Source organism: Erpetoichthys calabaricus, chromosome 2 (assembly GCF_900747795.2).
Source record: "Erpetoichthys calabaricus chromosome 2, fErpCal1.3, whole genome shotgun sequence".
Classification (NCBI taxonomy): domain Eukaryota; kingdom Metazoa; phylum Chordata; class Cladistia; order Polypteriformes; family Polypteridae; genus Erpetoichthys; species Erpetoichthys calabaricus.
Genome location: NC_041395.2, coordinates 151,013,514 through 151,027,704, shown reverse-complemented (window position 1 = coordinate 151,027,704; position 14,191 = coordinate 151,013,514). Strand labels below are relative to the sequence as shown.

Below are 14,191 nucleotides of genomic sequence, written 5' to 3'. Positions count from 1 at the left end.
CAAGATGGACTTGAATATAAATATCATACATATAAAACTGTCAATAATTAACATTCAAATAAAAATGTACAACAGTTAAACACATAACATTACATTTAAAGAGGTTAAAAAATTAAATTAAACATACACCAATGATTACAGAAAAATATAAAGGGCAAAATAATATCTTAGAATGCCTAAAAACACTTGACAATTATTACACAGTACTTAATGTTTATCATTTACTGATAACATTTGCTTATTCTTTCTTTGCCCCGTTATGCAGTTGTATGGATTTTTCTGAAGTAGAAACCATGCATCAGGACTGTTCATCCATCCATCCATCCATTTTCCAACCCGCTGAATCCGAACACAGGGTCACGGGGGTCTGCTGGAGCCAATCCCAGCCAACACAGGGCACAAGGCAGAAACCAGTCCTGGGCAGGGTGCCAACCCACCGCAGGACACACACAAACACACCCACACACCAAGCACACACTAGGGCCAATTTAGAATCGCCAATCCACCTAACCTGCATGTCTTTGGACTGTGGGAGGAAACCGGAGCGCCCGGAGGAAACCCACGCAGACACAGGGAGAACATGCAAACTCCACGCAGGGAGGACCCGGGAAGCGAACCCAGGTCCCCAGATCTCCCAACTGCGAGGCAGCAGCGCTACTCACTGCGCCAGTTTGCTTATATTATTCATTCTCTCAAAACTGTTGTGGAAGATTTTCGACATCTATTTACCTTCAGATCCGGAATTTCCTTGCACGCCAGGAGGTCCAATAGCACCTTTCTTTGGTACACATTGTTTATTTTCTCCTTTGTCTCCTGATGAAAGAACATGCCAAAAAAGTTAAACAAAGAATACACGAATGTTCATATAGTACATTCCATAATGAACATAGTGCTTTTATGTCCAGTATAAATTAGACAAACCGAGAAGCTGTAGCAATAGTAATAACATGCCAAGGAGTTGAACATTAAACCAGAGATTCAATCTGGCCATCTTCATATTGAAAGTTTAATGAGTATTGTCTTGTCAATTTATCAGATGTTGGAGCTTTAATCTATCTTTCCTCTGGCAACAGTAGTTTAATTACATTATCCTTCAATTGTTCAGTATAGCCTGATTTCTAACACTATGCCAAAAACAGTGCTATCATATGGCTTGCTACAAATTAATATGGATTCAAAGTAGTCCCATATATGCTTGGTGCATCAGTGGTAGAAAAAAAAAAGAAAAAAAAACTGGTGTTCTCTAAATCTTACAATTGCCAATCTGCATTCCTGGCTAGCAGGGTGGCACTGAAACCAGTAGCTGAGACTCATTACATTCATCTTACACAGCAAAAATAGAAACTAATTTATCATCTTTGAGTCCAACTGTTGTGTTGTGACATTATTTATGTATCTATCATATCATTTCTTAATTATTTCACTTATTATTCTTTAGTTTTATATACCTAATTTTATCATTATTACGGGTACGTTATGTTTTTGCCAGCTGGGAGCCAATATGTGTGGCTAATTAAAGGTTTTAACCTCCTTTTCATGGCTGCTTTTATGGCTAGCTGTCTTGACAAGAATCACGAGAAATAAGGGTCAGTTAGTAAGGCCAGGACAGGGTGAGAATAGTGAGCAAAGTAAAAAAGCAGGCAAAAGGCCAAAGGTCAAAGGCAGGTTTGTTTTATTATTTCGGTGCTGTCCAATGGGCAGTGGCAGAATACCGTTAATATCATGATATTCAGAATAAAAAGTATGCCGGCACCTGTAGACTTACAAGGAAAAGTAGTTCCTATGTGGTTTACGGGATTGTCACGGTATCAGGTTGGGGTCCATACAATCTGTCTACATTTTTTTTTCCTTCACAGATGCAGCACAGCAATGTTTCAATTTAGGTAACCTGAATATTTTTTACTACACCCCATTGTTTTTGGTATTATATGTTAAATTGGCATCCAGTTAAGATGGCTCTTTAAAGCGAGAATTTTGAAGCATTGTAATGACATAATTATTTTCCATTTGCTTTAATGAGAAGGTCTTAGCAATCACCAACAGTCTGGGATCTTAGGTTTAAGAGTTAATAGGACAGAATCAGATGTAAAATGAAATTTTCAGAGTGCTGGAAAAATGTTTAGAAAAACAGCTCCAAGTACACTTGTGGGAAAAAAAAAACACAAATAAATAATACACATAATAAAAATAATAAACTAATCATTCAAAATTATGAAATGGCTGACCATAGAAGTGAAGTGCAAAAACAAATCTGCAAAATACTACAGCTTTGCACAACATGTCTGGAGTAATATAATGACAAAATTAGTGCAGTAAAAATAAACAACTGTAGTTTTACCATTGAATGTCAGCTTTTGCCTTTGAATATTAAATGGATCTGAATTATATTTGAATAGCTATGTTTGATGTGCCAACCCTAGTCACTTATCTGGTAAATATTCACCAATGGCTTTCATTAGGAAATATGACAAATTTCAGTTATTGCACTGTGGTATGGAGATGAAGAAAATTGTCTTTGAGAACAATCTGATCTATATTTTCTGGAATTTTCTGTATAGAGATTGCTGAGAAGAAGGCTGCGTTTAGTTGAATTAAGCAGCAATTGCATAAACCTGGCATTTGCTGTGAACTAGCATGCAATTATATTATAGCCAGGGATTTATTCCTGGCTTAAGTTTTTTTAAATTTTATTTAATATTTTAATGTTTGTGTAAGGGGTGGCGCAGCGGTAGCGCTGCTGCCTTGCAGTTAGGAGACCTGGGTTCGCTTCCCGGGTCCTCCCTCCGTGGAGTTTGCATGTTCTCCCCGTGTCTGTGTGGGTTTTCTCCGGGTGCTCTGGTTTCCTCCCACAGTCCAAAGACATGCAGGTTAGGTGCACTGGTGATCCTAAATGGTCCCTAGCATGTGCTTGGTGTGTGGGTGTGTTCTGCAGAGGCCTGGGATTGGCTCCAGCAGACCCCCGTGACCCTGTGTTGGGATATAGCGGGTTGGAAAATGACTGACTGTATTTAATTAACCTGAGTGGAATTGCCTATAAGTATATTAAAAAAAACATAAGCAAGAAACCATGAGGAGAGAAAGATCTTAAAGAAAATGAAAAAGCAGCCAAGATCTGCCATAGACTAAATTTTAGGAGACAGGTGAAGGATTCGAGCAGCCATTACCAATACCCCCTGTGGATCACCAGCATCAACTCTTTCTGGTTACACAACTATGCATCCTGTATATGGAGGTGACGATGTGTTGTCTGATTTGAAGGTGTTGATTACCACAATCAGGATGTATATAAAGGATATAAAGGAGAATATAAATGTAAAACACAGCAGAATAGAAAAGCTGGACCAGGATATGAACAATATTATCTAGGACGTGAAAGATCAGGAGGTACATTTAAGCAATAACTTTAATGTAAATTTAAAAGAAAATCTAGCAAAAATGAATGGAAATATACAGAAAATATGAGAAAGATTGTGAATAAAATAAAGGTACATGGGGCTGAACTGGAAGAAGTTAGGCAAATATTTATAACTTGTATCGAGGAAGACAAACAATTGATATCTGCTACCGATAAAAAAATATCTGCTGCAGAATCTGAATACAAAGTGTTTTGTGATAAACTAGTGGTGTTTGAAGATAGATATAGAAGGAACACGATGGATATAGAAGGAACAACATCAAAATCAAAGGACATCTTGAAAAACGTGAAAGTCCCAACACAGTGAAATTTGCAGCAGAATTATTTTGTAAAATAATAGGAGAGGACACTTAAATTTCAACTGCTTATCATGTACGTGGATCAATGTCACAAAATCTAGGAGCCTGATTGTTAGATTTCACAAACTGCGGGATAAAGAAAATGTGATGCCTCATTTCATACTGAGGATGTTTGAAAACAGCTAAATGCATATATTCCCAGATCTGTCTCTTTCAACTGCTGCAAAATAAGCTACATTCTACAGTTTCAAACAGCAGAACTGAAAGTGAAGGTTGATTGTCAGTTGAATTTCTTTAGCTCTCCCAAAGAAGAAGAAAAACAGCTAAAAACAGTGATCTGACATCCTTTAAAACAAAACAGTAGTCATGTTATGTCTATGTGATACAAAGAAGAATCTGCTTACAACTTACTCCAGCTTTAATATAACTTTTGCTGCAATTTCACCCTCTTATTCAGTAATATTTCTTGTGTATTCTAGTAATATTTATCATGTAGTAATATATTATTGTATTTTGTGTCTTCTTTTACAGTAGCAAAATTATAGTTTTATATTGATTTTTTTTGTAGTATAGTATAGCATTGTGTAATTTAGAATAGTACAGAAAAATGAGGACACAATCAGTGCTTATATTTCAATTACTATATTGTAGTTTATTTTATGATATATACATGTTACATGTGCAACCACTAAGAAACTGAAAGTGACAGTAGTGTACAGAAGTGTATATGGGGGTTTGAATGTTTACATATACATGTAGGTATTTACATATGCATAATCTTATACATAAAAGTATAAAAAGTATTTTATTTCCAGTTGCTTTTGGTCAACTACTGAAGGGGTACGACTAGAGCATAAAATATGTAGACACACTCTATACTGTATAGCATATAATATGCATCATTTTCAGCTTTTGAACACAAACAGCTTGTTTGCTCCTTGTTTTATTTCAGGAGACTGTTTAACTATTAGGGTGGAGGGATCTCTTTTTGTTTAGGGCATGCCCTGTCTCTTAGCATGTGAGAGTACTGGGACTCTGGGAAGTGAGGGCTAGCCTAACTTTAGGAGGCAAGATGTTGGAAAGGGTTGGGTGGTAGGAGAATTTTAAATGTCAAGTTCCTTAGCCGTAATACCTGGCAATAATTATATGAAATCATTGTTAAAGGTAAATTCTAAAATAACACACTGCTTTTACTTAAGATTTCAAAATGTTCCAAAATGTTCAGAAGCAGCATTTCCCTGATCAACCATTGAACTTTGTAAGCTGGTATTTCAAAAGCCTCAATCACAATCTAAAGAGAAAAAAGTATTCTACAATCTCACAGGCCTAAAGGCTAAGGTAGAATTTTTACATGAGACTCAATAAGTAAGGACCAATTTGACCACAAAGTGCCTGGATTTGCTAAATGTTTCATTCTAGCTATAAAAAGAAAACCTGATATATAGGAACATTAAACATAATGAATTCCCATTTTGTAACATTAGACACGGTATCCGACGCTGAAGGGCACTAAGTGATAATGATGGGTAATTTATTCAAATCTAAAGTACTTTTGAAAAATATATACACCCAATGTAGATGATAAGATCCAAAATGTATTTCCATACGTTCCCAACATGAGCACTCAAAAAATTATAATAGCTGGAGATCTGAATTGTGTTTTAAATCCAGACCAGGATAGATCTTCAGCTACAGTGACGATAATATCAAGTACTGCACAATCAAGTAGTTTTTAATGGATCATAAGTTATTGGACCTTTAAAGATTCCTAAATCCAAACTCAAGAAAATACATCATAGCTACTGAAGAACATTATTATTTCATCATCAATAAAAATATACTGCCCACCATCAAATCTTGTAAGCATGACAACCATTGTTATCTCCGATTATTTGCTCCTTATCTTGAAGCATGAATCATTATGCCCTACACACTCTTCTCACTGGTGTCTTAACCCCCTGTTGTTATTCATCTCAAAACAAATCAATTATTTTTACAGACTAAATCTTCCTCAGAGCTTTCTACAGGAACAATTTGAGGAACTCTGAAAGTGTTTATCAAAGGACACATTATTTCATATCTCTCTCATTAAACTAAACTGGAAGCCACGAAGGCTCCAGAGTTAATTAGTGAGATTTGCAGAGCAGATCATGAATCATATACAGATCATATACCACATCTCCAAATGAGGCAATATACTGGAAAAGATAGGCCTTATAATCAGAATTTAACCTGTTGACAGAAAAAGAAAATAAAATATTCATCTTTAAATTGTGACATCATTATGATGATAATAGAGAGAAACCTAATAACATTTTAGTTCATAAGCAGGAAGTTTGCAACACAATAAAAGAAATTACCAACGCAACTGGAGATAAAATCAGAAACCATAAAAATATAACTTACACATTAAAGGAATATTATAAGTCCTTACATTTCTCTCAGTTATAAGAAGATGAGACACAATCTAAGGAGCTTTTTGATACAATACAAATACCACAGCTCGATACTCTTAGCCCAGAAGAACTTGACAAACCTCTGACATTCTCAGAAGTACAGGATGCTATAAACTCACTCCATCTTGGGAAGGCTGCAGGTCCTGATGGCTACTCATTGAAAGTTTTTTTTAAAAACATTCAACTAAGTTAGCTCCATCATTATTAACAACATTCATAGAAGTTACAAAAATAAAATTTTACCCCAAACATTTCATCAAAAATTTCAGATCATTTGTAGACTCCATTTATGTCCATAACAATAACATGAAACTAAGACATTTGAATAAAAGTGGCTACTGTACATGGTTGTGACCTAAGTAAAATGAGGACTGACCTCTTGGTCCAGAGAATCCTTTCATTCCTTGTAAACCAATTAAGCCTTCAACGCCAGGAAATCCAAGGGGTCCTTCGATCTCCTTAATTGGACCTAAAGCATCAAGTATTGGTATAATTCTAACAGCACTGAGATATTTATTAAATTGTATTTTTATAAAAAGCTGGTTATCAACACAGATTACATACTAACAACATGAACATTACATTTTTTGAAAGCCCTGTTGTGCCAGGATTGCATAATAATATCTTGTTTTGTTTTACATCATTTATTTATTTATTAATCTTAACCTTTATAAGAGTGAGGTAGTTTTCTTAATTTTTAATCCAGTCACCATGATACTGTATGACTTTAAGATATGCTATGCTACATGTGTGCTAGGATTTCATTAAGGAATATCCAATTTTGTTTTGTTAACATTTTTGGAATTACTACTGTTATTTTGTTGTTATTAATTTTTAGTATTTTAATGACATTATCTCAGTCATGCTGTTGTCAGCAATCATGCTAGTTGCCTTCCACAACATGACCAACGTGAAAATGTTATAAAAGATAATGGCATGCATTAATTATTTGAATTTTGGATCAAATCAAAGATCTGTAATAGCAAGTGTTAGAGCCACGTAAGAAGAAAAAAAAATTAGAGGTTTGGTTTGGTTACAAACATATCTATATAACATGTATATACAACTATATTTAACTTGTGTATATTTTCTACAAGTAAGCAGCATATTATTTTCATTTCAGCTTTTTAAAAGATTTGCACAACACCTATTATAATATATATACAGAAGCCCCAGAATTATTATAATATACGGATATATGGAATGGAACAATAATGTCTAGTCTTATTGAGTGTTCTCCAGTTAACAAAATAACTTATGAAATGTGTTTTTTCTTGCTCATGATCAGTATTTTGCAAGAAAACACCTTTTTGTTGTAATCTATACATTTCAGTTCCAAAGTCTGAACAAGCTGCTTCACAAATAGAACATATGAAATTATTTTTCCGCAAAAAAATAATTAGGTCCTTCACAATACAAAATATTGTACTGAATGTTAACATTTCTACAAATGCATTGCTGATTTTGCTTAAAAAGTTTAAATAACCAAAGGTTGGCTTATTTATTTTTTAATTTAATTTTCAACTGGGATACCTGGGGGCCCAGGAGGACCACGTGGGCCTGGAGATCCTGGTAGTCCTGTGGGGCCAGTTTTTCCTGGTATACCATAAAGGGTGATTCCTGGGTCACCAGTATCTCCTTTTGGGCCTCTGAATCCTGGAGGTCCAGGAAGTCCTGGGGAACCTACAATACCAATTCCTAGAAATAGAAAAAGAACGCTTACATAACTGACATATTCTTTTCACAAGGGCATACTGTCCCAGGCTGGTTCTAGTTTTGTACCCAATATTGCTGACTCCCTTAGCTCCTTGCACAAAAAATAAATAAATAAATAAAACATGGATGCCCTGTGACATATATTAACTGGATTAGTTCGGGCTCTAAGCAGATTGGTGTAGCTTCCACAGATTATCATGTAAATTCATATTAGAAAATTCAGGATATTAGTCCTGATGGTAAGATACGAAGAGGTGGGTCTTCAGTCCTTTTCAAGTACTTTAAACAAAACTGTAGTGTTGCAGTCCCTGAGAATACGGCCCAAAGGACTTAAATGTGATATAGTATTTAGGGCTTTGGACTTCAAATACTGAGGTTGTGAGTTCAAATCCTGCTACTGACACTGTGTGACCATAAGCAAGTCAGTTCATCTGCCTGTGTTCCAATTGTAAAAATAAACAACTTGATAATTCCTCCCTTATATTATTTTAAAGGTCAAATTTCAGGACTGGAGACTGGAGATTACATATTTTGTATTATTATTACCACATCAATGTAGTATGTGGGGATATTTCTTTCTTTACATTTTGCACATTAGAACTTTTCTTAGTTTCTTCCTGATCACCTTTTTAAAGTGGATGTTACTTCTATTAATTCTTTCCTAATTAACATATTCCATAGAATAGGGTTATTCCTTTGCATGTTGTAAACAAAAATGAACGGAGGCTGATGCGAGGTGTGAAATTTTTTTTTCTAAAATGCCTCTAAGAAGAGTGGTCATTAACTTGATGGAGAGTCATTTTTGTGGCATATGAGAAGAATGGAGGTGGTAAGGAAGAAGAGGTGTGTATGACAGAGTGCAAAGATTGTGATTTCAAATTTTGCTACTGTTTACTTTGAATACAGCAAGATATAAGTCCAATAAAAACATTAAAAATTTGATTAGAACAAAAAACAGCACTTGGTTTCCTAGGGCATATGTTACAAACAACGGGAATAACCAAAATCCAGTATGGCATGCTGCATTATAAAAATGAATTATACAACCATCTACAAGTTGTTACTATTTACTGTATAACATACACTGAATGATATAAATTATTACCTGCTTTTCCAGATGGACCTGGCATTCCTTTGGGACCTGCATTAATGAAATTAGAAAATGTTTTTATTTATGCTTTTGATTAATGTAATACATATGTTAATGAAAAACTACTGTAAACTTTTAATTATAAATTTTGCTAATATTTTGTGTAATTGGCGACACAATTTTATCACAGTTCCTTTGTAGAAGTTCCTTTGGCAGCAGTTACAGCTTTGAGTCTTTTTGGGCAAGTTCCTACAAGCTTTGCACATCAGGATTTGGACGGTTTACTCATTCTTCCTCTTATATTGGATGGAAAGCATCTATAAACTGTCATTTTCTGGTCTCTCCATAGATGATCTACAGGGTTTAAGTCTGGGCTTTGGCAAGGTCACTAAAGGACAGTCAAAGACATCTCCCAAAGTCACAGGGTTTGTATGCTTACATAAAGAAAAGATTTCAGTTTTTGATTCTTAATAAATCTGCACACATCTCTAAATAACATGTTCTCACTTTGTCATCATGGGCTATTAAATAAAGATTGAGGTGCAAAAATTGCAAATGAATACATTTAAAATTAAATCTACCACACAAAAGTGTGCAGAAAGTAAAAGGTCTGAATACTCTCTGAATCCATTGTATCACCATTACAGGGTGGCAGGAAGTGGATCCAAAGGAGGAACTTGAGACACTGTTTCACACAATCATAATGACTCATGTACAGCCACCTTAAAGTCAGCAATCACTATATCCTGAACATTTTTGGGATTTTTCAGACTCCTCCATGCTGAAAATGTGCCATTGTGGGCAACATTTTCTAAATTTATAGAAAGCACTAACTTTAGAACACAAGTTTGCATGGCAAACGCATATATACCATGTCTGAAGAAAAAACTTCGACTTGATATACTTCAGACACTATACATGAACATTCTTGAAAACTGACCTGAAACAGAGTCAGACTTGATCATTTTCTTGTGTTTTATAAACAAATTTAGCCTTTCATGAATTGTACAGTAAATAACATCCATTCCCAAAGTGAGCCCCTTAAGATTCGCAGTATGAATGCTGGTTGCTTCACCAACAGATCATACAATTTCAATATATCAATAGCAGATAGTTGGATGAAAACTGAACTGATACTAGTAATAGGTTTCTGTTACTGGACTGCATACAGCACAGTCTTTTGTTTGGCTGTGTGAATGAGCCCTGCAAAGGGCCGGAAGTTCACTATGTCTTGTCTTACACTCAATGCTACTGCAAATATCACTGGCTCCCTACATCCCTAAATTTACCTTTCAGCACATGCAGGATTAAATGTATGTCTTTTACTTTTGTTCAGTTGTTTTCAGTTGATTGCATGTGCTTAAACTCTTCCTTACTGACTCTCACCAGATGGCCAGAGTGCACGAGTGCACAATATTACAGAACAAATGTAAACTTTCTGCAAAATAGCACAGTCTTTTTTTTTTTTGAGTTTCGGTAGTAACGCAGTAATGCATATATTTTTTGTAAGTAATACAGGTATTCTTACTTCAATAAAATAAGTATTGCTTTACATTGGTTATGGTGATTGTAGTTCATAGATCCATGATATTGTATACAGTGTACCACAAGGGCCTTTTCTGGGCCCACTACTTTTTTCAGTCTACATGCTCTCATTACGCTAGATTATTTCAAAACACAAGGTAAACTATCACAGTTATACAGATGACATGCAGCTTTATTTGCCTATAGAACCTGATTACCCAGATGCTCTGAGCTCTCTGACCCAACGTCTTTCTTGTATTTCTGAATGGATAAGTAGTAATTTCCTTGGACTAAATAAGGAATAAGCTGAAAGCTTTGTTGTTAACAAATATGAAAATAGTGAGGGTATTAGAAATAAACTTGACCCCTAAGCATTAAAGTCAAGGAGAAAGTGAAGCATTTAGGCGTAGTCATAAACTAAGAACTAATTTACAGTATACCACATATTAACCAGATTACTAATACTCCATTTTTCCATTTAAGGAACACTGCAAAAGTTAGACCTCTTATAAAACTGCAAGATGCTGAGAAATTAATTGATGCTTTTGTTTTCAGTTGGCTAGATTTCTGTAAAGGACTCTTAACTGGTCTACCAAAGAAAGACACCAATTGGTTGCAATTAGTCCAGAATGCAGCAGCAAGAATTTTAGCCAGAAAAATAAAATCTGAGTACACCTCATCAATTTTAACATTATTACATTGGTTACCCATGTCTTTTAGAATTGACTTTAAAACACTACTAATTGTATATAGTATAACGTTTTACATAACCTTACTCTTTCCTATATTTTGGAGTGCCTATCCTGTACATTCCAAGTTGTAACCTTAGATCTTTGAATATCGCTCTGCTTATATTCATAGAGCCAAGCATAAAAGAAAAGGCGAAGAAGTCTTTAGATGTTATGCACCAAAAATCTGGAATAAATTACCAATTGAGATATGAGATATGAGGCTACCAAAAAAACTCTTTTTTAATCTGCCCTTTTCATAGCTTTTTCATAGACTTTTTTAATACACTAGATATGCATTGAATTATCATACTCTTCAATGGATATGCAATCTTTACTAATTTTTACTTTTCTATTTATTCTTTTCTGTTTTTTCTTTGTTGGTGTCCTGCGCCACCACACCTGATCAAAGTCCTGTGATGTTTGAATGTTTGAATGAAACAGGATATTCCAAACTGCCAAGCGACCCACTGGGTCGAAACCTCTACGGCGAAGCCTTAAACAAACCAAAAAAGAAATACTTAAGAACATTTATGTTAGGCAGAATGATTATGATTCTCATCTATCCTTAAGTTGTTTTTCTTTGCATGTAACTACTTGTAAAGTACTTTGAGTAAAAATGTGCTTTAGAAGTAAATGTTGCTGCTGCTTACTTGTAACACATGTTACCTTTAACACTTGTTACATGTGACCTCACTGTAAGTAACAACATCAATATTCAGATTTACTATAGTATCAAAAAATAAAACAAGCTTAAAGGGGTGTTATTTAATATTATTTAATCATCCAGGTAAAAACTGAAAAAACCCTAAAGTAGAGGAGCACATCAGAAGAAATTCATGTTTTTGAATGATTGATCATTAACTCTATATAACAGGACATCAGCTACAGGGTTACTTGAATTCATATTCTATACTAATTATTAGTCCATCGACTGAACATAATATAATAAAGTTACAGCCAGAACATTTCATATATGTGTCTGTTTTCCAGTTTTTCATTATGGGAAGGGAAGAACCTGAGACAATTTTTCCCGTTTTCTACCTCAAGAATTTGTAAAAATTCTGGCCTAGTCAGTATATATCTGCACAAGTTTTTCTCCAAGTTCTCCAGTGTTTCTCTGACTTCTTAAAGATGTATGAGCTAGTGTGGGGTGTGCATGAATATGTCCTATGATGGACTGGTTTACCCATTCTTGTCTTGCCTTCTATGTGTTCCTGAAACTTACCAGGCTATTGCCACCTTGAAGTGGGTTGACAATGGATGAATGGATGGAATTTGGGAGTTGTGTAAGAATATTGATAACAATGTGAAAGGTAACTCAAAGAGGATTTCATTTCATCTTAAAATAGTAAATAGTGAATAGTCAGATATAATCCAGTTCAATATTCTTTATATTAAAGGAATACTCCATCCAAAAATAGTTTTTCTAAATGTTACTTAAGATAAGTAAATTGTAGTGACGGCCGAGAAATTTTTTTACATGGTTTCATGTAAAAAGAAACAAAGTTTATGCTTTAATGGAAGTGGATGTGCATTTTTCACAAAAATACTGCTAAATCGATTCCTCTGTTAAAATGAAAGTAGTCTACACCTCGGAATCCTTTCACATGGGGTCATGCATTTGAATTTAAGAACTGTCTCTTCACTTGATATATTGGACAAGACTCTTGCCTTTTCTGTGTTTTGGACATTCTGAGTATTCAACTGGACGACTTTGTGTATATTATGTGACATGGGTAACATGTGATTTTTTCATGGACGTTTTGATACTGTTTGTTTCCACCATTGACCATGTCCACTTTCATTGTCCACTTTAATAGCTTCATTTTGTGTGAAAACATGACAATAAAACATTTTCTCAGCCATCTCTATCATGTACACGGAATATGTAACATTTAAGAAAAAATATCATTTTTTGGTGGAGTATTCCTTTATTATACTGAGATTACAACTAATACTTTAATGCTCAACTATTGTGGTAACAACCAAGATGATAATTTTGCCAGGGTTATTGTTGTTTTGCTGTCCTTGTTTTAACACATCTGACTAATATTTGCAATGCAGAATTCTACCCTGGTCAATCGAGGAATAACATGCAGTGTTGTAAATTGCCAGGTACTAGATTTTTATGCCAGTTACTACATAAAACAAACAAAACAAAGTATAAAAATATTTTGAACCTATATTAATAAGATAATTAATTTTAAATCGTTACAAAACATTTAAATATGGTATATCAGTTGACTTTGTAAAACCAAGTGGCATTGCTGTCTTTCCCTTGGCATAGCTAATCTGAATTCAGCCAAGAAGTAGCCCTTTTCACTGAAAAGTAATCTCAAAATCCCATTCACCCATGAAGAAACCCTTGTTATCAAACCAAGGGAAGAGATTCTCTGTGGAACTGAGGAAGTAGAGCTTTTGGTGTGTAGCATCTGTATGTTTCAATATCAATCACAATTATATGACATTCCTGCGAAGCATACAGTATGTTAGTCACAAAAGAGCCTTAGTCAGAGAAAATGATGGTTATAAGTAAAATTTGTGCTTGATGGGTAGACTTTTGTACCAATTATCAACCAAACGTTTGTGCATTTGTGCACCCAAGAAACAAATGTCTACTACCTAATTTTTAACCTAGTGTCACTGCTAGCTCCCTGCTCTCTCTGCATCTTAGCCTGGTCAGCATCTGATTTGTTCAGCGGACCCTCTATTGCTTAGGCTGTGGCCTCCACAGGCAGAGTAACTATTTTAATTCTAAAGAGGAATCCAGTGTAGAACTATATGAGCGGGAGAAAATTTATAATAGAACTGGAGGTGGATACCACTTTAAGAGCAGCCACACTAAAAGACAGTGAATTGCATGAGCAAGACAGACCTTACATAAAAGCAATGTTCATCTTGCTGAAGAAATATTTGACTGATCACAAAATCTCAGCAGAGGTATTTATGTTAGCAAGAGA

The 14,191-nt window shown here is 34.8% G+C and overlaps 1 protein-coding gene across 1 annotated transcript in view; it reads right to left on the bottom strand.

The window, feature by feature from the left end:
* Positions 1 to 14,191, bottom strand: part of col4a3 (collagen, type IV, alpha 3) — a 254,825-nt gene that overhangs the window by 82,938 nt on the left and 157,696 nt on the right. The window contains exons 20-23 of the mRNA XM_051923014.1: positions 8,992 to 9,027; positions 7,704 to 7,868; positions 6,547 to 6,639; positions 730 to 813 (exon numbers count right to left, since the gene is read on the bottom strand). Of these exons, the coding sequence (XP_051778974.1) occupies positions 730 to 813; positions 6,547 to 6,639; positions 7,704 to 7,868; positions 8,992 to 9,027 (378 nt within the window). The remainder of the gene's footprint in view (positions 1 to 729; positions 814 to 6,546; positions 6,640 to 7,703; positions 7,869 to 8,991; positions 9,028 to 14,191) is intronic.